This window comes from Gasterosteus aculeatus, chromosome 7 (assembly GCF_964276395.1).
Source record: "Gasterosteus aculeatus chromosome 7, fGasAcu3.hap1.1, whole genome shotgun sequence".
NCBI classification, from domain to species: Eukaryota; Metazoa; Chordata; class Actinopteri; order Perciformes; family Gasterosteidae; genus Gasterosteus; species Gasterosteus aculeatus.
In genome coordinates this window covers 26,900,749-26,925,148 of record NC_135694.1, presented here as the reverse complement: position 1 = coordinate 26,925,148, position 24,400 = coordinate 26,900,749, and the positions used below count along the sequence as shown (strand labels likewise).

The following is a 24,400-nucleotide window of genomic DNA, read 5'->3' as shown; positions in this document are numbered from 1 at the left end:
TCACCGCTACGATGTATGCAGGTAAATCCATCCTCTTTGATGATGACTGATGACATAAAATAATAAGTTGAGGACCCCAGTTCAGAGGAAATAGCGACGGTAGTCTCAGGTAGTTTGACCTTTAATGACAAGAATGATAGTAAGAAATCCCTGTTCCCTTCTCAGGATCTATTATAAAGTCCATATTAACTCAATTGGCGACAGCTCGACATCCTTCCTGGAGTTGGAGAATTCTTTACAAAACGAGAAATGGGAAAAATATTGCAAAAATTGAAAAAGGCATGGAGGAAAATCTTATTGACAGGAGACATTTTGAGCTTCTTCTCTTATTGAGTTATTAGTCCCACCCACACAACGCATAAAGAAGCCTTTGGTCAGTGCTGCACAAAGCAGTTGCCTCAGCAAGGCTACAAGATTTTCGAGGACATTTTCTTACCAGAACACTTTGTGCCCATCTGTCCGATTTTGCTCAAAGAGAGTTCGTATTAGAGGCAGTTTAAAGCTGAAAAGCATGCAAAGGCAACACATATTATAAACAAATTATTAATTGGGTGGATGAGAAATGACAAACAAACAATCCCTATAAATTAACAAGCCTTTCAACTATTCAGGCCTGACATGGATCGCTCCTCTGCCTCAAGAGGACCAAAATCAATTTGATGCACCAAATATGTCATTTCTACAGAAACACCCATGATTAATCATGTGCAGAAATTAGCCTCCTCACCCTATTGCTTCTCATCTTTCTTTAGACTTTTAATCATTTCTGAACTTAAAGAACATCTATTTCTATATAATTCATTTAATGAATGAAAAGTTCCAGAGGGTAATTGAATTTGGGGCATAGATTGCCGTATTCTGTCATAATTGGCTTTTTTAATAAAATCCCTGCCATAATCCCGCTGTAAATACCTCTGTGGATTAGAACTACTAGTTTCCCTACTCTTACGCAACCCCTCGTCGCCAACCACCTACTGTGGCCTAAATTTAGATTGAGTATTATTGTTCTCCTTCTGCATTAAGCAAACTGAAAATGTGAACCCAAACACACACACACACACACACACACACACACACACACACACACACACACACACACACACACACACACACACACACACACACACACCTCTATTTTTAGCAGAGAGGGATGGGCAAGATTAAATAATTCCTTTAATTCATCTAATTCAATTTCCTGCCAAACCATTGATACGACAGCTGCACAGATCATAAATTAGCAGGCATCTGGTACTTGCAGGGTGCTTTCACTGAAGCAGCTTTCTTCTCTCTGTGTGAGTGAGCTACACGATCACTAAAATAACAATCAGCAGATGAAGAGTGTGTGAAGTTTGTTTGTTCCAAAATGAGCCTTCCTCCCACTCGAGATTCAAGAGATTCTAACAAAATTATAGTCAATATGAAAATCTCATTTTGAAATCTGGTGACTGTACTGGCAATACTAAAGCATTTAAACATATAATATTAGGGGGCAATTGATTGAATGTAAGACTGTTTTACTGAGAAATCAGAAAACATTTGTTCACCATCCAAACAAATGGATCTCTGGCGTCAACCTTAAATGCAAACAGCTATATCTCAGGATTTTTGCATCAAGAAGGTCAATAACATGACATTACAATGTCGAAATGGTGATTCTACACGCTATCAACATTAACAACCCCCAAAATGCCGTCAGGTAGAAACAAAACGAATGACTTCCTTGCTGTAGCTTTGACCCACTGAGCCAAAGCCAATTCATGTCCGCCGTGACTCGTCCCGCAGGGACCGCAGCAAAAGTTTGCAGCGAAAGTTTGCAGCAAACGTTGAGGGAACTGGCGACACGGCAAAGTGGCTGTTCGGCTGAGACGGATGAAGAAGGAGAGCCGGGGGTCACGCTGCTGTTTATGTGAGACTTATTTTAGGAAGCTCTAAATCTGTTTTGACATGTCGAACACTCGTGGGTTCACTGGTGCTTCCCCCGATGCCGCCCGGAAACTCCACAGTCTTAAAGCATCACTCCTGTATCAGTATGAGAACCGACACTTATTTAATGGTGCTGATGTTTTTAATTACATTACATTACATAACAGGTTATTTAGCTGGCGCTTTTATCCAAAGCGACTTTAGTGTGCACATTTGTCTAGTTCAAATGATGCCTCTATTGAGGTCAAATTGCTTTGATTTCTAAAAAAAAATACAAATGAGAAATATTTTGTTCCAATATGTAATATATGTAAACAAGCAGGTTTCACATTGGTAATGATTTAAAATTCACCAAAATACGCAAGTGCTCCCCACTTGTATTGCTATTATTCATAATAGGGATATTAATATCACAGTTTCATGTGCACTGTTATATGAATCTGTATTCAGTCACTCTCACGCTGTCAAGCTCTACATCTTACTTTTTGCATTATTTAACATCTAACTGAGACTAATGACATGACAGAGGTAAGAGTGGGTCCAAGCCTAAGAGGCAGGTATTTCTTTTGGGACTACAATGAATTGCTAAATTACACTATATGTGATCATCAGTCTGACCATTGAGTGACAAAAAATCCCCCCTCAGATGAACTCACAGGGTTTTATATTACCTCTTAATGATGTTTAACACATTCCAGAAGTTATGATAAAGTGCGGCAATTTCTTTTGTGATTTTCATCGACCTTACCAAACTGCCTTCTCCATCTCTGCCTCATCCTGGATTTCCCAAAATGACTTCTGAAAATCCTCTGAGAGCCGGTGTGATCTGGTTGCCTTTATCTGTGTTTTCTTCTCTTATAGCGGAGAATAAATGTTGGATTTCCCTCAATATGAAGACCGCTGTTCAAAGATCAGTCTGGATAGTTAAGTTATTGCTCTGATTCAGTAGCACCGACACCAGCTAGCAGCTTTGGGTTCAGATGAGTGAAAGATTTCCAGCCAATCAAACCCAAGCTCATCAATATCCTAGATTTCACACCATCCGCGAGAATTAGATATAACTAAGAAATGCAGGGAACCCTGAAAATACTAGATTAACATAATTTTTTTTCGGGTGGGGGGGGGGGTCTGTCACAAAAAAAGATACATTAACTGGCAACATGCACAGTTAGTGAGCTGTCATTCAATCTGAAAATGTAGCCTTGTCCTGTGGTACTTTTGTTTGGGGTGATTCCCCACTGGATGCTTTTCCCGATGAAAGTACTAATGACGGGAGTGAACCGAGACCCACCACGCATTCAATTATACATCATCTATGCATACTCACTATCTGTCGCCTTCACTTTCTCCACACCGACAGAAATTATTCATTCCCCTGCGCGTGCAGAGAGCTCCACGCACTTCACTCATCTCTTCGTATTGCGTCTGAGCTTGAGGATGCTGTTGAAGATAAAAGGACGCTCTGTGCGTATCCCTTCTATGAGTATATGTAAGGTGAGCATGTTCATGCCCCGTATGGCAGAAACACATTTGCATTTGAACACCCTTTGAGGTGTCACGAGTTGAAAACAGCTAACAGTATTAACTAAAGAGTAGAAATGGACACTATACCTTTAAATAGGTTTTCCAGTTCTAAGGGCTTTTGGAGATTATGCTCCATGAAGAGATTTTTCAAACATTGAGGACCTGTGGAAGCCACTCTTTAATCCCGAGTGGCAGAGAGTAAAGCATGGAAAATACCGGAGGGAGAGAGAGAGATGAGGAGAAAGAGAGAGGAGGTGGGGGGGTCGGGGGGGGGGGCAGAAATACACATGAGAACGGGCTATGGCAGGAAGCTATCTACCCCTCCACAGCGTTCCCACGTGGCCTTTAGGCCGGCAGAGGGGGAGCAGGTGCTTAGCAACATCTCATCTGCATGGCTTTACCAAATCAGCAGGGTCAAGATCCCTTTGGAGCTTGGAGAACTCTTGTGCGCCCTCTCAGAGATGGAGAGAGTTGCACGGAGAAGGGCTGACTCGCTTATTGGAATAAAATAATAACCTCTTAAGTTTCCCGAGGATGGTCTTTCGCCATCGAGGGTTAATTCTGGCTGCCGACGGGAGGAGATCCGTTCGTCTGTTTTAAGTACAGCCTCTCTTCTTTTGGGAGAAAATTCAGATTGCTTGGATCCACACATCAAGGCCTAGAGACAACAAGTCACATGACAGTTTTTACCGGCCATCATCATCGCCACGCTCGCACAACACAAACGTTTTCTTTCCAACTAATACTGAAAAATATGCAGCACCTCAAGAATGCCATGAGACCCAAGTCAAAACAAATATATGCATATTAAGGGGAACAAGGATAACAATATCAACATTTTATATGCTGTTAAATGAATACTGAAAAACGTACACTGTATCTTATATCAATAAGGCTTTGTGACATGTTGCTTAAAAGCAAGCTGAGCAAATTACATTCCACCTTTAAGTAAGAGTTTGACGTCCAGTGAGTTGATCCACTTGAATGGTTACTGTGAAAATGCTCATCAAGGCTCATCTGGGTCGGATTCAGATACGAGTTTATATGCATTTACATACTCTGAGTTAATGAATGGCTTTTAAAAAAATTACCGAACAGAGTTTTTTTCCCCCCTCCCTATTGTGGAGTTGTCAGATCCTCCGCCCCCTCCCATCCTCTCACTACACCCACAGCTTGATCCTGGCCAACTGCTTTCTGAGTCCCACATGGTGCAAATTGAATGAAATGCCAGCTACTGTACTGTAAGATACACACAGAAACCTTCCAGTTTGTACACTACTTCCCCGTCTGATTATCTCAAATGAGCTTCCCTTGTAACAAAAGTGGCGAGAAACTGGCTGTTACTGTCGCTTTTCAGCAACATTAGTGTTTGTCTCCATGTGGAAATAAAGACGTATTCCGCTGAAGGATCAGTTCACAATTATCTTTACAACGCAAGACAAAGAAGGAAGAGAATATCTGTCTGATTTGCTCCGATCGTTGGCCTACAATCCGTGAGCCACAGTGCATTGCAATCCTTTCACACAATCACTTGTGACTCAAGTGCTGCGAGCCCACACAGGCTAACTGATCACAAATATGTGCCTAGAAAAAATAAAAAAGTGGTGCACAGGCAAGGAGGTGGAGAGCTTTGCACGTACAACGTTTTTCTTGGATCAGGCTTTGAAAAATTTAAGGGGAGAAAAGCTGCAGTGATTTAGATCAACGATCTGAGTCGAATGAGAGGCCATTCATGGTGGAGAAATGCTTCCATCATTAATTATGTGACGTAAAGCCCCAAAAAAGAATAACCAAGTACAATATTCAAATCAAGAAATAATGCAAATGTTTATCTGAGTAACATAATGAACAGAATCATTTATTCAAAGAAGAAAGGACATTTGTTTCTACTGTCCGCTAAGCAAATATGTAAACATCATTGCTTTGTCTCTCAATTGTGTCTCAGTCCTTATGGTAAAAGTAACATAACCACAAGAGAAACTTCTCAACTCAGGTGGCTGCGTCCAAAATAGTGTAGACTGTGTGGTTCCAAGGATAAAACCTCTTTCTTGACGCTTTTCCCCAATACACAGACCGACACAAACACACACACAGACACACACACACAGACACCTGAAGAGTCGGTGGTAGTGAGCTGGATGACAGCTCTGCTGCTGTGTTTCTGAACAGAGGACGAGCTGAGACGTCCAACTCCCGGATCTCCGCGGCGTCTTGCAGCCTTTATGCTGATGCTGTTTCCAGGAGGCACTTGTCCGTTCCTTTACTACTCGCCTGCGCTCCGGCTGCCAAAGCCCTTAATGTTTGGTTGGCTTCCGGTTAAAGAGCCCCGTCTTTAGGGTGGGGGAGAGCAGTGGACCTATTTTAGCGGGGAAAACGGCCTTGGCCCGTGCAGGGAGTGGATGGGGATGGAGGGGCTCAGAGGAGCTGCTGCTCCGGGCAGGAATGCAGAGATATTGTAATTAAAACGCTCAGTAGACGGAACAATGTCACGCTCTACCATCACGGCAACGCTGCCCCTATAGTTTGTCATTCTGCGCGGCGTTTAGGTGGCGTTTTGAGCCACGGAGGACATAACTTTCCTCAAAATACAGTTTGTTGGTTGAAATATTAGATGCCATCATTTGAGGTGTGATGAGGTGTAGCAAGCGTGCAGACTTCCTCAGTTTACACATCTGAGTGAAAGGGTTGAGAAGCTCGCTGTTTTCTTGGATCAGCTAAAAATATCTTGTTTTGATACCATATCTGGGGCATTGGGACTTGTTGCCGATTCCCACAACGACTTGGAGTCTATGTTTGAAGATCTATTCCTCGGGGACAAGAAGCTTCCTAATGGTTATCAGTTCATCAGCAGACTTCTGTAATAAGTCGAAAACCTTGCCAAGCGGCACATTTGAGGTTGATGACTCATTGCGTTCGGCGTACACCTGCTCAGTGGGACGCTGGCGGTTGAGTTCGGTCGCCGGCCTGCAACAGAGATCACATCAGCAGGTTTTTTGAGTCCCACGCCAAAAAACAATTCATTAAAAACTAGACATCATGTTTTGACGTAATGCCATGCAACATGTTTGAATTCAATTTGATATGCTTTATTGGAATGAGCGTACCATAATGTCACAGGTGGAAGTAATACTGACACCATACAGAAAGGGAAAATTCATAAAATCAAGAAATAACAGAAAACATTTAACCCCTGCTCTGTGTGTTTGCATGTGAGAGACTGTGGACATTTGTTTTGATGTTATGTGTGTGTGTGTGTGTCAGCTCTCTCTCTCTCTCTCGCCCTCAAACCCACATGCACTTATGAGTTAAAAAAACAAGCACTTTGACATATTGCTGTGAGCAACGTTTCCATGACATCTATCATCACTTTCAATACCAAATTCTAAACTGACATTTAAGATGGAAATAAGTTAGTACGTTTGAATAGGAAACAACAAACATTCTAGTTTGAGGGATACCTAACTCATTTTAGTAAATCATCAGTCTACTGAATTTATGCATTGCATGTCTGCCTGCTGTATTTGCAGATTTCCCATCTGAGGCCTGGCATAATTCAGTGTGGCTGTAATGAGAGATGGAAGTGGAAGTAGTATTCTGTTTATTTCAACCATCTGTGACGAGCCTGAAAATTCACTTTAATAGTTTTCTCTCCGTTGCACAGGAAGGAGAAATGACGCGGCTGCGATATGATCTGTGTCAAGGAGGCCACAGGGAAGGAAGGAAAAGGTGGATTTCTTTTGCAAAGGAAAATGAAACATTTCCCTGATATTGCATCTCTACCTCTTTGAAAAAAGATTTTGTTATTTTAATTGATTTAATATTGCCACTGTGCTCGTGGAGCAAATATTTCATCATTTATTTTTCTTGGCTAATTTGTAAAATAAACAGTTTTGAAAGAGACACCAATAAAAAAAACATCACAGCCTTTTTGTAGTAAATATTGCTTTTAACTGTGGGATTTGATTTACTGAATGACGAAAATGTGAAATCACATTTTCTACAATGTCGGTAACCATTTACTAAGAATCTACGTTGATGTATTTTGAAATGAATAAGGGGAACAAATACTAGAGAGGAGTAAGGTCTTGCTTTCTGATATCCCATATGATACTCAATATTGAGTCAGACCATGGCAAGTCATGCCGTAACATAAAAAAGATGAGTGACCGCCCAAGCAGCTCTGCGTCTGTAAACTGCGGTGCATATAAATGGAAATAAAGGGAAAAGCAGTGTCATCACGCCGTCAGAGGAAGAACAAATCTAGTGAAGGAATGGCACAAAATGCTGTTTTGCTCAAGGCAAGGTTAGTTAAAGAGGACCGATGACAGCCAAAGGAGGGTGAATGCAGCAAGCAGGCAAAATACTTACACTGTATATTTTATACCTTTGCATCATATTTGAAAAATACCCTGCAGTTGGAGCAGATGGTGCATGTTTGTGAAACTGCAGCAGACACTATTGCTAGTTATCTTGCTTCTTATTCTAAAGCACAGTATCCTGTACCTGATGAAAGGATCTCTGTTGTCATGTGTTCTATGTGTGTGTTTCTTGTTTATTTTTGTTGTTGTGTGGGTGCATAGCACGATGTAGCAGGAAAATATCAATCTTAGTCATATTTTTGTCAAAATGAATAATTACTTAGTTAATATTAGGTTAATAACGAGACGGCCCCCAGGCACATTATATCGCTTTTTCGTGTGAGTTCCTGTCCATGGTGCTGTCTGACTGAACACAACCAGAAGAAGGCGCTGTTGCTCCCTTTACAAAGCCTGGACAAAATCGTCACCTACTGTTACAGCTCACTGCCAGTTACAGCCATTTATCTGGGTCCTGAAAGATAGTATCTTCGTTGATGTATTTTTGGAACTGGAAAAAATATAAAGAGTTTGTAACCTAGAAACCCAAACATGTCCTGTAAGTGCCATGTGCAATCTGCCATGCAAATAGCATTTAGTTGACACCAAGATTGATGCAACGCTTCCACGATTATGCACGTATATCGAAGTTAAAGCATAAAACAGGACCATCCTACACGTTTAGGTAGGATGTGTCTATTAAGATTAAACATTAAACTAATGATTATACCTGTGTGTGATGAAGGGTTTTTCTGACAATATATCAGGTTTTTGTTCAATGATTCTTAGCGATTATTAACTAGACTTTTTTTTTCCACCCAGCAGCCTAGAACCACTCCATAAGCCTTTAGAAGACCGTGTCTGTGTGTGTGTGTGTGTGTGTGTGTGAGAGGGCGGGGTGGGGGGGGGGGGGGGGGGCAGCAGCGAAGACACCACCCAGCTCTGTTGGGGAGGAGGGGAGGGTAGTGTGGAGGGGAGGGTGATGAGGAGGAGAGAAGGGGAGGAGGAGTGGGATGCTCGTTTCAGCACCGCGGACAGCTCCGGGTAAAAGCAGCCAGCAGCAGCGGGTCGGTCCTCTCCGCTGCTGTGGAAGAACAAAATAAAAAGAGATTCCTATTTCTACATTATTTTTTTTTAACACCTCTTGAAGACTGCAATACCTTTTCCTCGAGGAGTGGACTTCAATTTTAAGTCAGTCGGGATCCGGCGACATATTCGCAGGGACGGGGAACAGACCAAAACCATCACCGGACTCCCGGTCGTTTCGCGTATAATCTCCGCCAAGTTTTCCGCCACTGACCGGCGATCTTGCCCCCCTCCCGCTGGGCCGCGCCGTCCCGGAACAGCAGCCGTTCGCTGCGGGGGAAGTTGGGAGAGAAAGTGGGACCACATCAGCACCGTCTCCAGTTTGGACTGTGTGCTAAGTTGTTGGACTTTCCCCTCGTGCTTTTGCAGACGGATTTCTATTGTTAATGAAGTAGGAGTTTTATCACCCAACCCCCCGCTCCACACACACACACGCGCACACATACCCACGCACGCACGCACGCACACACACACACACCCTGTATTGCTCTTACGTTTTGCCACTGATGCGAGGCTTTGATGCGCCCGGATACGGCTCCTCTCTGTGGCAGCACTGATTCTCTCCTCCTCCCTCTCATCCGCCTCAGCCTTCTTTTAATTCAGCGCTCGCTGAAGGGGGGGGACGCCCCGGACTGCCATCTTCCCCCCGTTCCCGACAACTGCAGAAGACTGGTAGGTGATAATGGCCATGGATCGATGAAGAATGCATATGCAGATTGCTGAGGGGTGAACTTGGAAGGCCCGAATCGACACAAAATAACCGAGGACGCAGCTGAGGAACTTTTATATCCTGATCCATCGTTTATATTGTTTTCTTATTATCTTTAATAGGAGTATAGGCTGCTTTTGTTTTTTAGCTATTCATGACGGAAACGATGGCGCTGAGTGGGAACTGTAGGACTAACATCAAAGAGCCAGCATCGGTTCAGAACAGTTTCCCAGATGTTGTTGAATTGAACGTGGGGGGGCAGGTTTATTACACGCGTCACTCCACTTTGGTGGGCACCCCGAATTCGTTACTCGGCAAGCTATTCTCTTCCAGAAAAGAAGCATCGAACGACCTGGCGAGAGACCCAAAGGGCCGCTACTTCATCGACCGAGACGGCTTTTTATTCCGCTATGTGTTGGACTACCTCCGGGACAGGCAGGTGGTCCTCCCGGACCACTTCCCGGAGAAAGGGCGGCTCAGGAAGGAGGCGGAGTACTTCCAGCTGCCCGACTTGGTGAAGCTCCTGACCCCCGACGACGCCAAGAGCAGCCCGGACGACTACTTCCACAGCGACTGCGAAGACGGGTCCCAGGGCAGCGACGGCCGGCAGTGTCCGCCCTCCTCTCTCGTCCCCGCGGACAGAAAGAGCGGCTTCATCACGGTGGGTTACCGGGGCTCGTGCACCACGGGTCGAGAGACTCAGACCGACGCCAAGTTCCGCAGGGTGCCTCGGATACTGATATGCGGTCGGGTGGCTCTCGCCCAAGAAGTTTTCGGGGAGACCCTGAACGAGAGCCGGGATCCGGACAGGACCCCGGACCGGTACACCTCGCGGTTTTACCTCAAGTTCAAGCACCTGGAGAGGTCTTTTGACATGCTGTCGGAGTGCGGTTTCCAAATGGTGGCCTGCAACTCGTCGGTCACGGCCTCGTTCGTCAGCCAGCACACCGAGGACAAGATCTGGTCCAGCTACACAGAATACGTCTTCTACCGTGAGTGGCACCTTCGCTTCTTCTGGCAGCAGGTCATCCGTCACGTGGACGCGCCCAAAGTTGGGAGTCGCCACAAGGGGGCGCGCTTGCTTTGCTGGTCCCGCTTGTGTGTGTGTGTGTATGTGTGTGTGTGTGTGTGTGTGTGTGTGTGAGAGAGAGAGAGACATTTTGTTAGAGGAGTGAATGGCTCGGTTCTCGCACAGGACATCACCCCCCCCACACACACACACACCTCCCTCCCTCCCTCCCACCCTGTGTTTTTGAATCATGTGGGTGTAGTGAATGCTTTGGTGTGGTGACTTCTGGAGACGATGGGATCAAAGCTGCTTCAACCTCATCGTTTCACCAATGGTTCCTGAAATTGTGTCACTTTTTTAATTTTTGTATAAGTAACAATAATCTACATTTCCATGCACACACGGTCAAGTTGGCACGCTCCTTAAGCGGAATAAGTTTGGCCAAATCCAATTAGAGCTCACTCCTGGTAATGGGGGGTCGAGCCATCGCAACCGTATCAGCAAACATATGAAGGACTATTTCATGTTCTAAAATCTGTTACAGCGTGTTGCAGCATTCTGTGCTCTCTTGCAGGCTAGTTTATATTTCATGAAATTTAACTAGATTTTTTCATGATTTCACCCCCATCTGGGACATGGCAATAGTCAGAGCAACGATTTGTCAAACGCTTGCCTTTTCTCATCTTGGTGCAATTTTCTACTCCACCTCCTGTCTGCTTTCATCCATTCTGTCCTTTCAACTTCTTGATTTTCCTTCTGGCTTTTCTGATTGGTTAAGTTTGTCCATCTTTGCGTGAGGAAGAAATCGTGACTTTTAAATTAGCTTCCGTTAGATTTTATGATGCAAAAAAACGTCCATAGTTTCAGATATATTCAATCACAAACTTGATTGCCTCTATAACGTAGACATTGTGACTCTGAAACTTTGACGGTATAGGACAAAACTTTCTTTGGAATAACTCCTGAATCTCTACCAAAGGACTTTTTTTTAGATGCCATTAATTATTAAGAAAATACTTTATTTTCCTTCCATACCCCTTAAGTAACAAATCCTTTTGATGATCATTGTGGAACTTACATAACTATATAAAAGTACTGTAATACTCTAAACCCCCTATACTTTCCAAGATAGTTGCAGCTCTTTGTTTCTTTTGGCCCACACTGAGATATCTGTTCATTCGTGTTGTGTGATGTTTTTATGTTCAAATTCCCAAACATTAAAAGAAATCTTGTTAAATAACTAGCTGTAAAAAAAAACAGAGAAGGTTGCCAACAGAGCAGAGATCAACGCGTTGAGGCAAATATCATCATGTTCATTAATACCTTTCTTCTCACAAAATTACACTGGATAAATTTTTTTTTAAAAAGTAAAATTTTTCTTTGATGATTTCAATTTGCATAAGAAAATGTGACAGGTACTTATCTCTGGTAACACCTGTTTCACCGAACTAGGTTTGGGTTCCATTCTCAATTGAAAACAGCATGTAAAAACTAAAGGTTACTTTGTGGTTTGTATTTTTTTGGCATTGACGGGGTGAACACTTCGGATTCATAAAAATCCCTCTGCAATTTTGGTTCAAGGAGAAGAACATGTAACCCCTTTTTTGTTTCTACATCTGGCTTTGCTGCATGACTTCAGTGCCCAACCGTCCAGGTGCAAATAAAATCATTTTTGCCGCAAACATCCTCCAAAGGAAAAACAGGTCATGATGTCGTAATGTTGGAAATTCTTCACATCTCCAGAATAATACTTGCTATTCATCCTTTTCCCAATTCTCTTTGTAATGACTTGTGTAATGCATCAGTTCCCTGATGTTACTGTGAAAAGGATTGGTCATAAATTAGATGAGCGCTAAAAATCCAGATGGTCCCTGGGGGCGGTTACTGTCTGGACCCAATCAAGTGTTGGTGGGGGCTCCTGACACACACACACAGACACTAAACGTACAGACACACACACGTTTGCAGATTCAATACCTAGCAGTGTGTCTGCGGGCCGCCCTTGCAGGCCTCTCCTTGCTTACCGGCAAACAACAACCACTCCCTGGCTTTGTTGACAAGTGTTCGGCTTGTTAGAGGGCGCACGCTCAAAGGCGAGGGCACGGTGCCAGATGTGCTGGTCCCCGAACGCGAGAACAGAGTCAAAGGCATCCGGCATAATCACGGCGGCACACAAACGTGAACACAGGTTCACCGTGCACGGATTGGAGTCACCGACGGCCTCTGGTTTCTCCGCCCGTCGGCTCGTCTCCCCCATCTTCCCCGGTCCTCCCTCTTTTTTTCCCCCCCGCCTCCCTCGTCTCCCCTCTCTCTGCCGCTCCTCCTTTCATGTCTCCTCATTTTGCTCTAGTCAATCATACCAGGCTTTCCTTTCTCGTCTCGGTTCCCGCCCTCTGTCTCTGCGGCTTTATTTGGCGCGGGGGGCAAGGAGCAGCGCGGCAGCACCAGTTGCCTTTATATGCCTCGCCGCTCCGTCACGCCTGCTACACCTCGCCTGCTACACCTCGCCTGCTACACCTCGCCTCTCATTCGTATCTCTGCCTGTCCATCGCCATGATTGTTTGTTTACCATCATCTACCTCCGTTCTCATTCTACATTTTAGTCTTTTGTCTCTGTCTTTGTTTTGCCGTTCTATAGACCAGATTCAACATCCGGAGGCTGTGGGAATATTTAAGACAACATTGAGCTTTTAGGCGAGATCTGTCTTACTGCACAAAGAGGGGGCCATGAATATATATTTTTTCCCATCTCGCCTTGACGTTAACCTCACTCAACTCACACTTATTTTATGATTAATTAGAAGTACAGCTGCAAGCTGTTCCCCATCCCAACATCGTCGGCCAAACTAACTAATGCTTTTGTGGCTGAAAGGGAACTAAAGCCCGCGGCCAGACCCCAATTTATTGCTGAAAACCTTCCCGAAAAAGTTGAGGTTGTTTGGTGTTAATGGCCATTATTTTGTAAAGAGATGTGCAAAAATCTGTTCAGATACTTTTGACACATTCAATGTGAAAAGTGGACACCATCATCCACGAGAGGCTGTCAGCAACATTAGTGGCTCCCAGTCATCTGCCATCCAATGCTTTTCTTAAGTGGCCACCTGAACAGTTTGTAAGTTAATATGAACACAACCTTCCTGGAATCTTTTTTTTTCTTCTTTTAAGTATCTTATTATTATATATGCCTTTATGTGACCTCTAACTGGTAACCGCTAAATGGTGCCACACATGTTTATGGTAAACTACTTGTTGTCCTTTTACTTTCTGCCCGTCATCGAATTCCTTGGATCATTCACTCCTCTGATTAAAACCATCAATCTTTTTTTTTTGGGGTATTCAAATTCAAGATGGCCTCAGAAGGACCCAGAAGAAGAAATATATTAGCTAGAGTGACAGATAATGAATCATCAGTGTTGACAGTTGGTTCTGTGGCGTTCACCGCAGGGCCCGACAGAGCCCACTGCAACAGAATCATGGAGCAACACGTCATCCGCGTGACTAAAACAGAAAATGTTTATTTTCCTAATCTGCTGAAAGGATGAGAAAATCAAATTGTTTCACTCAGCCCACCGCGACAGAGTGAAGTGTGTGCCATTACCAATCGCCAATTTCTTCTGACCATGTGTGCTGGTGTGTGACAATCTTTGCCATTAGCTTGTTACACGCAGATGGGTAACTCCTTGTGTAGCAAATGTGTTTTGGCAGGTGGGAAGGTGTGTGTGTGTGTGTGTGTGTGTGTGTGTGCTTGTGTTTCAATGCGTCACCCATGTTGCACTACCTGAGGCATTCGCACACCCATTGAGCTTATGGCTAAACACACTAGCACACCAACCGACCCCTCTCACACACACACACACACACACACACACACACACACACACACACACACACACACACACACACACACACACACACACACACACACACACACACACACGCATACTCATCCCCACATGAAACTACACCACACTCACATCCTGTGCGCTGCTCTCGGGGCCCCGTGGCTGACGACATTAGCAGCGGCGGTCTCGTGCTTCAGGCCTGTAGGAAGTGATTAGCTGAGGAGCAGACAGGCCATGACAGCTATGAGGAGAGTCTTGATGGGGACAGCTGCTACCCTGGCCCCGGCTCCACGGGGGAGACCACCGCCGCACACCTACACTCTGCATTATTCAGGCTGAGACAAAAGGGAAGGAGACGGGCATCCCGTGGACAACGCTGTTTTCCAACACTGAAAAATGTCATTCGGCTCGCCGCCGCTTCTGTTACTTTGGCTACTGGTGATTCTTCTTTGACTGCCGCTACTATTACCGTTCTATTAGGACCCTAATTGCATTACTATAGTTTAGCTTTGTTAACCCCAGTGCTTCTATATGTAATACTGTTGTACCTCTAGATTGCTAAGAGTTCTGCTAACGAAGGTTCTGCATACCGATGCCCCCCTTCATCTGATCATAAATACACGCCTGTAAAGTTGTGTCACTGCATCTTGCACAGTCGCCGTGCTATTGTGGTCGCAGTATCTGTCCATAGTCACCATAGCGACTAATCATTGTTCACAGTGCAGGAACGGCTCACAAAAATCTACATTAGCAAATTTAGCCTTTAATGTTTGTGCCGATTGCGTAACAAACCCGGCTGATGGCTTACAGATGTTTTCGTGAGTAATCAAGCAATAGTCTCTTTTTCCACCTTTTATTTTCATTATGTTGCCGTGTTTCATATTGACGTGCTTTTTGGAAGAATAAGATAAAACCTCTTTTGGTCCAGTGAGAAACGGGGCCGCTGCGTTTTGTTCAAGCTGCAGGCGAGGAAGAGACTTTCCCCTGAGTCAGAAATAAAGACGGTGGTGTAGAAAAAGAACAGGTGAACCTATCGCCTACCGAACAAAACATAAAATATGTCTTCACTCTGGGAATGTTCTTCAAATTGAACAAACTGAACTGAATACGGTAACAGCGTTGACTGACGAGTGATTAAATATTAAATATATCTTTTGAGGGAAACAAAACTAGATTGAAACAATATATTTGTTGACATGGATAATGCTGCTTTTTGATTCATTTTGCATGAGAGCTCATAGTTGGAGGTGCAGGTGGGATGGCATGAAGGTAAGTGGAGGGCTAAAGAAATAATGGATCAAGGGGCAAGTGGCTCATATTAAAAGAAGAACTTCTTGTTTGTCTAGCCTCTCATTGGCCTTCTCCCTTGGGAGATTAGTGTGGTTACGTAGCGTAGATTCCCACAATGCCCCAGTCTCTGGGGGGATATAGTAGACTATAGGGCTTTGGAAGAGAAAACACAACACAAAATGAAAAGAGAAAGAGGGAGACAAAGAACAAGAGAGAGAAAAGAGAGTGAACGCAAGCTCCTCGCAGTCCCTCTTCTCCTCGCTGTCCGTCAGCCCATTTTCTCCTCCTCCGTGACTCTTGACACTCTATTCTCTCCGTGGTGGAGGGCACAGTTGAAATAGTGCTGATGCTCTTCCCCTGTTGCGTTGGAATAAGTGCTCTGCGGCGCGACGAGGTGCGCAGCGTTGCCATAATGACAGAAACTGCAGCTGGAGAGCCTTCTCGCTCAACCCACCGGCTGCCTGCTGCAATGCATCACCGCTTTAATAGTCGCGCTATGTGCCAGGCCAGATTGGCTCCGAACTCCATGTAGGGGGATGCACATGATTCCCATCACATCAGTAATTGCGTCGCCTAATCACGCCAAAAGGCTGCTTCCAACCGCGGGTGTGCACGACACAACTCAGACGCTGACATTGATTGAGTTTGTTGTCGTGAGTTTCCCCCAAATAGAAGATCTCATGCAAGAGTGGACCTGCATGCTAAGAATGACAGCAGTTCAAATAGCTAACTTTTGATTGCAGCGTCGCTTTGGAGGATCACGACAGGCGTTTTCTCTTAATTAGTCCAGTGCCTCGTTTACCTCTCGCAGGCTGTTCATCCGTCTCCTTCAGCCTGGAGATAGTGGGACTGATGAAACAGTCAATTTTCAGACAACGAGTGCTTGAAACATTGAGATGAAGCTTCCCATTTGGACCGTGTTCTCCCATTTCACTGTGCATCATTAGGATCACACACTGTCACTCACACAGCAGAGGTCCACGGCTTGATCGAGCACACGGTCACACTGCCGTAGTTTCACTCCACAGTGCCTTATAGTTTCCGAGGGCAGAATGTCGCTGGCATTTCTTTTCTAAGTAGCAATGAAGTCCTAACGTCCATTAAGAAAGCTAGAGGCACTAATGTCATATAGAAACCTATTCCCCATGTTACATTCAAATGGAATATCTGGATTCATTTCCTCATATCAGGGAGGGAAGGCAGTTGGCTCTAACTTTATTTGTCCTCATTATTGTCACAGGTAGTGATACATATAATGGAATTACACTTGAGAGAATGGAAACAGTGTTGGGACGCATTTTTCAAATGACACCAGGCACTAACTGAACTTCTACCACTGCAGAGGATTATTCCAAACTCCAATACTGGTCCTCATTAGTAATCCCCCGGTGTCATTTCAGAGTACGCAGCTGCAAGCTAGAGCACACTGCCGTCACCATTTAATTTCTAAGTGGCTGTGAAGCTCTCTGACCATTAAAGCACACACTGACAATATACTGGATCTATAGACACAATATCTGCAGGCATTCATATTAGCAATGTCTCTCACGTGCCTGGAATCCTTTCCATCTAATAATACAAAGCAGGGGTGGGGGGCAGTTTTTACTCTTACAACGTATTTTAGATTTTGTTTAAATATTCTGGATTCACACAATGTGGTACTTATATCAACACATCACATGGCCCCTAAGAGACAAAAGATACATACAAAATTAAAAAACATGTTAGGTCAAAAATTGCAATGGAAAAGAAATCTGAAAATATTAAAAATAGCCCAAAATATTAGGTTGAAAAGTGTCATTACAGAAAAGTCCAAAAATATTTGGTCAAAAAATGTCATGGAAGATAAACGTCAAAATATTAAGGTAAAAAAATGAAACATTTTCCACTCACTATGGCCCTTCTTTTATTACATTACATGTCATGTCGCTTTTATCCAAAGCGACTTACAATAATTGCATTTCAACCATACGGGTACAAACTCAAAAGTACAAGAAACAAGACTGTGCAATTTCATTAAATGCATGTAAGCTGATTTACGACTCGCTATCGATAAGAGCCATTAGAAGTAGAATTTAAGTGCTACAATTTGCCAGTCTTTTTAGTCGAGGTAGAATCTGAAGAGGTGTTTTCAGTTTGCGGCGGAAGATGTGAAGGCTCTCTGCCGTCTTCATTCAGCATTTGCAAAGAAAACAACAATAGTCTAATTTAACGGGCCAGCAGTAATCCGGATGAATCAATTTGTCTCCCCTCGCATTTGAACATCACGTCAGGCACATTTTCCAGCTATGCCAGCATTTATTGAGAGTTATCAGTACGAAAACTTGCATAGTTTCTGAAATGAACCCGTCGTTATAGTTCAAACAAGGAGACATTGCGTAACAGACCTCAAATGTTTTTCTTCAAATGCACGCTGAATACAATTAATTCAACAGATTCATGGCAAAGAAAGCATTACACTTGCAAAGATTAAAATATGAAGATGGAGTTGATCGTAACCGATAAAGGAGGAAACACCGCCGTGCGATTGGTTTGGCGTCGCCTGGCCGTGCTTCACTAAACAAACGGTCAGATTTGAAGAGTTGGCGGCAAATTACTTTGTGTCTCACGTCTTGAAGCGACGGCGATTTGTGGAAAATGAAAGTGTTCGCCATTATCCCCTCTCGCCCGCGCTGCTGTTTGCGATTCTCAATGCATGAATAATTGAGCACTGGATGTTCACAGAGGGCCGCGCGGTGTACGGCAGCCACACAGAGAGCCCGGCTGTTTGTTTGCAAAAGTAAAGTGTTGCTACCCGGGGTTCTATGTACACATGCTACCTGTGCGATGGTCTCCTAACTACACACGCCTGTATTGACTGTGTGTAGATAATGATTTTCTGGCTCTGAAACTGTGTGATTACTGTCTGCAGACAGGAGGTTTGTTAGCAAATTGGTTTTTGCAGGACAACAGCGAGCGCTCTGGGGTGTGAACATTCCACGGAACCTCACAACTCGCACACAAACCCATATAAAACGCACACTCACAGCCACAGACACGCATTATGCAGATGCGATCAGACAGTCCAGCCGAGAGACGCGCTGTTTACCACAAGATTAAGCGGCAGAAGGATCAGCGAGCAGCGCGAGTCCGTCCACGGCAACGCAACCAAATGTACGTCGACACAAGCCAACGCTGTGTTGTTTGTGTCGGCGCTGAGAGTCCAGGTCGGACGTCTGGAGCGCGGTGAGCCCCATTTGTAGTCGCTGGCCTGCGCCGGGACGAGAAGCCAGCAAATGGAGCGCGACAATTATCAACATCCATCACCTCAGAAACACATTCAGCCAATTGGCAATTAAATCCATTACGGGCTGACATTTAGGTCCAATCGTTAAGGTTTTCTCCCGCGTGCCCATAACACACAATCACACACACACACACACACACTGGACTCTACGCCGGGATCAGAGGAATAATGTAGTTGTCTCATAATGTAATGACATGTTCGCTTTGAGGGGCGAATCTCATTCATCTCGATTAGGACCGCTGTGTGTGTTGCGTGTGCTGGTGTTTGTAATGTAATGCGTGTGCGGGTGAAAAAGGGCACACGGGCCTTTTCGGACGGCACGTTTGCTGTTTTCATGCAACGCCCAATAAGGAAGGTCGCTTTGCCTCCCACTCTCACCCGCTGGAAGGCCCCTTCTCTCGTTTCTCCACCGCGCTTCTCTTTCACGTTGTCTCCCTCCGGCTCAAATTCCCCTTCGTCAATACACAATTAGCCAGGCTTTAAAAGGAATAAATAAAAAAGTGCCTCGTCAAGCGATTTGCCAGATTACACAATCAAATAAAGAAACAGTAGATAGAAAAAGTCAAAGAAAGAAAAAAAGAATATTGAGCGACCAAAGTCAAGATTCTGAATTTGTAGACGAAACTTCCAAACGTTTATTTTTCTCTCTCGTCTGTTAATAACTTTCACTTTTCGAGGGTATTTGAGGGCTTTTCCCCGTTTGGTTCATCATCACTCATTAGGTGCATCACTATGCTGTGCTGTTAGAATCACACATATTAGTACGGAACCTTTGCAACACGCAGCACGTGATACGTTGTACGACACCCAAGACGCACACAGCAGGAAACATTTAAGAGAGCACGAAGCAGAGAAGCAAACGATGGCGAAGGGATGGGAGCAACACACACACACACACATATTCGAGCGGCGGGGCTTAATCTCCGGTGATGGTATCAGCGTATCTCTGTGCCTGATAGAATGCTAATAGTCGCTCATATTTTGGCTGACTGGCAACACAGAAATATGTTCAGGATTGAAATCTACGAGTGGGCGTCAAGTATGTATGCCACAAGCGTGTTTTTTCGTTATTTTTTTCTCCTCTTGGGTCCCACCTTCCTGTTCTGTTTCTCATGCTGCTTCTAGCATTTGATTCTCAGCCAGTCGGGTGGATCGAATATTTTTTGGGGTGTTTCTCTGGAGCATTTAAAGCATCAAGGTGTCGTGCAGAGAACCTTTTGTCTTGAATCCTTGTGTCTCCAGTAAACAAACTCTGGCTTTTGTTTTGCACATTTCAAACATCGCTCCTGGGCCGCACATCTGCTGAAGCTGCTGCCAGATGTTTTTTTACTTTTTGGTTTTCATATCTCTGTGATTGTTTCATTCAATAGTCATTTGTCCTACTAACCTCTTATCCCGGTCTTCCTCTACCTTCATTTCGGTGTCTTAGTCCTTCTGTACCTCTTTTTTTGGTGTGAGTCTGTTTCTCTCCAAGTAATCGAGGGGTAAAATCAACAACTGATGCTTTCCATTCAGTTTCATTCTACATCGGCCACAGTTTTCCTGCTGTTTCTTCACTAGATTTCCTCTCTATTTAAAACCACTTCCACTGCAGGGGCGTATGCTGCTCTAACATCCAACCCATACAACATAAATACTCAGCCCAACGTATCATACAGTTCAGTAGGGAACCGTAAAATAAACCTCTAAAGGTCACCATAAGAGGGATGACTTGGAGTCATGTGTAAGTGGGGCTGGGTTCCTCGTTACATATATTGTAGACTCAATCAGGAGGCACCGCTGCCCAAGTGTGAAGAGACATCTTTTAACAATTTCACGTCCTTTTGCCAACTGCTAAAGTTCATGTTATTGTATTTTTGTTTAATAGCAATCGGACTTTGCAATCTCACGGTGCCGGTAAACCAGCCAATCGCTGGTCTACATCTTGCTCTTGTGAGGGGTTACAGAGGGTTTCTTTATCACAAACCAATCTCTTTGTCTGCAAAATTGATAATTAAAAAGGAATAGCTTGCAACCCAATAGATCGCTCTTGTGTAGCTGGAACAGATCATGTAGCCTGGACGTCCTTTTCCCCACCCACGCTCTGCGGCCCTCTGCAGGGGAACACGAGGTGATTCTGGGCCAGATGGAATATGCGATCCGTCCAGCATGTTCCGGGTCTGCTCAGGGGTCTCCTATCATTGGACGTGCCTAGAATATCTCCACATGGAGGTCTGTCTGTCTGGCACCCCAATCACATCCAAGCACTTTAACTGATTCCTTTTTACCGCAGAGGAGCAGGAGCCAAACTCCCAGCTTTATTTTTCGGATGACTGAGCTCCTCACCCTTTTTCTGAAGGCTCATCAAGGCGCATCTTGTAAAACAAACGGAATAACATCACGGTGTGCGGTGGTCTCACAGTGGATAACCCCCCCAGTGTAGTTTTTAATCCATTGATGAATCTTGAAGGATCTGTTGAACATCAGCAAACCTTATCTGGTTCAATTTGCCCACCATGTCTATTTACAGGTCTTGGAGAGCAGTACTGCAAATGTAAAAATGCTAAGCTCCGTTGCTCTAGGGAGGAGGGTAAATTCGGACGAATCACTCTTACTGAATACAGTCTACATTAGTAGCTGCATTGCGGGTAATGTGGGTGAGGCTTTAACATTTTTCATACTTTATTTGCAAACTGTTTTCATTCTGATTGCTTTACATGGCCAAATGCTTATTAGCGACGCAGAAGTGCCATAAACTTTCTTTCCATTCTTTCCACTAGCCATAAAGGAGCAATTCTTACGAATCAAAATTTCATCGCCTCTATGAGAAAATGGCCCTGCTCGTACTTGGGTAAACAATGTGTGCAGAGCTTGTGGACTCAACCACTAGTTTCAATTCTTCTTCAATACGGCATGACGTTCACTTCAATTATCGCTGTAATTACAGTAAAAGACGGTGAAGCCGGGTATCCTTTAGGGGGCGTGGCTACCTCATGACTGACGAGGCAATGGCGTTGAACCGTCTAGTTTTAATCCCTAAATAAACAGTTCATCCCAAAGACGTTTAGCTGACATCTCCATGATAGGAAACTCACACGTCATGTGATAAAATGCGTATTTATTGGATTCTCCAATGAATTGTCCCTCTTACCCTTTCACGGTGTGTTTTCGGCTCATAACAATTAGTGGTGCGATTTCTGGTCCTATACAGCGCTGGATGGCCCAATGTTCTCCTTTGGTATTCTGTCGTTTCCCTTCTTTCTTTTGATATTTTTAGTGTGCTGTGTGTATTTTGTTCTGCTAATAGCACATCTTTTGAATGCGAGCTCAAGAGGTTTCACTTTGTGTTGCGTTTTCTTTCATTCCGTCTCACAGACTGTAGGCTGTCATTTCTTCCTGTCTTGCCTCCAACACGGATAGAAAGGGCTTCTACTGGAACGTTTCAATCTCAGAATGAAACTGTCAGCCCATGTGCCTGTCTGCAGCACACGCTAAGAAACAGATCGGACCTTGTGTCAGTCACGTTACCGGCCTGCCTGCTCGCATTTACTACGTGTGTGGTTCATGTTTTCGCTCGTGCTTGCACATATTGCAATCCATATGTTGATGTGAGTCAGACACCGAGTGACCACAGGAGGAGGCATCTGGACATGCAGATGTTAAAATCAAAATATTTAACATGTGGCATTGTTTGGGATCACATTGCCTTCCTCAGTTTACACACACACACACACACACACACACACACACACACACACACACACACACCCTAATGCTTACGGTAAGACGGGAATCCATTATCAATATTGAATAGACCTGAGAGGGCGTGAGTGATGTGGCGTGAGTGTGCGGGGTGCTAATGTGAACTGATGCCTCTCACACACTGCATGCGACGCCGTGGTGCATTCGCGCTGGGCGGACGACTTCCTGTGAGCAACTTGGTTACGGCGTGATGAATGTGAGTCGGTACGACTTCATTCTGAGAAGGCGGAGGCGCTCGAAGCTTCTGTGGCAGCCAGTCAACTCTTTGCACATCAATTTTATTCAAGAGCGAAGTTGTCTGATTTGTGTGGTGCCCATTCACAGGATTATCCTTTTAGAAAGCGTTGGGTAAATTTAAGGGGAAAATGATTGTGCAGGTTTAGTCTGAACTGTTTGTTGCCATTGACTTGTTTGATGAGCTGACAGCGATTCGCCGCCATAGACACTCCACTGGGGCCTTTAGGAGTTATAAGTAATTCTCAAAAGCACTTCAGCAGTAGGGGAGAGAATGCCTCATTGAATTCTACTTCACAAAAACATCTGGCCAAGCCAATTTATACATAATCTCTCCTTGAAGTTTCTCCCTGATGCATCGCAAGCATTATATGACTGAATAAACTGCAAGGTCATGTTCTATGAAAGAGGGGGGGGATCTGATTTGGTATCATCAAGCGATATTTCCACTACGCGCGCTGGGCTTTCGCTGCTGCTTCCGGTGCTCGCGGATCATCAGATAAGGCGGCGCTCTGACAGGGAAGCTATTGGCTGGCAGGGCCTCTGGAGACCACCGATCCACAGCTGCAACTGGCGCGCACACACAAAGATACGCAGATAAATAAGAATTGTCATTGACAGAGAGACTGACAGATGCTAACGCAGAAAGACAGACACGCTGGTTGTGCGTATCGCTTAGTTTTTGATATAATGTAGGAATAAATATATAGTTAAGGAGTTGGAGCGGGTCGTAAATCAATCACATGGTTCGATCAGTGGCTCCTCCCTTCCATATGCGGATGTTTCCTTGTGCGTGGCGCTGAACCCTTCATCGCTTCAGATGGTTAGACAGGCGTGCCGCGCCCGCCGCCATCTGTTGGATTTGGTGAACAAGAGGCATGTTGCAAAGGCTTCTCTCTGCTAATTCAGGGAAGTGCTGTGTAAGTGCCGTCTATTAAGCTCATTTGTAAAGATGTACACTAAATCAAACATGGCACACAACTTTTACGTCCCACTTTCCCGCTGCAAAGCAATGAGATTGAAAAAAAGGGGACAACAGATGTAAAAAGTAGTGAGTTACTATTGTAAAATTGAATTATTAAAGGATGTTTTTGGGCTTGCACTAATTTTCTTTATTGCATTCGAGGTTTTCAAACGAAGCTTTGGATCTCTGTCGCCAAGTCCTCACCCCGAACAAGCGAAACAGAACATCTGGATGTTGCGTCATCGAAGGTGTATGAATGTGATATATGGGGGGGAAGTTAAGTGGGTGCTAGATCGCCCCGTTAATAGGCTTCATTTTGTGAGGCTGAAAGGCTAATGCAAATATGGATTCATGCAGAATATTTTTTTTTCTGTCATTTTCTATTAGACAACAGCAGATAAACTACTCGGTCCAACCAACCTGTTTTTCAGCACATT

General features: G+C 44.4%; 1 protein-coding gene and 1 long non-coding RNA gene across 2 annotated transcripts in view; one reads left to right on the top strand and one right to left on the bottom strand.

Moving 5' to 3' along the window:
- Window positions 1–5,284: 5,284 nt before the first annotated feature.
- LOC144410366 (uncharacterized) lies at window positions 5,285–9,513 on the bottom strand. The gene is made up of 3 exons (XR_013468390.1): window positions 9,383–9,513; window positions 8,963–9,158; window positions 5,285–6,411 (listed from the first exon to the last, which is right to left on the bottom strand). It is a non-coding gene; the product is annotated as an uncharacterized LOC144410366 (long non-coding RNA).
- The window catches only part of kctd16b (potassium channel tetramerization domain containing 16b), a 56,323-nt gene continuing 40,804 nt past the window's right edge, over window positions 8,882–24,400 (top strand). The window contains exon 1 of the mRNA XM_040181830.2: window positions 8,882–10,589. Coding sequence (XP_040037764.2) covers window positions 9,752–10,589 — 838 coding nt within the window. The 5' untranslated portion in view covers window positions 8,882–9,751. The remainder of the gene's footprint in view (window positions 10,590–24,400) is intronic.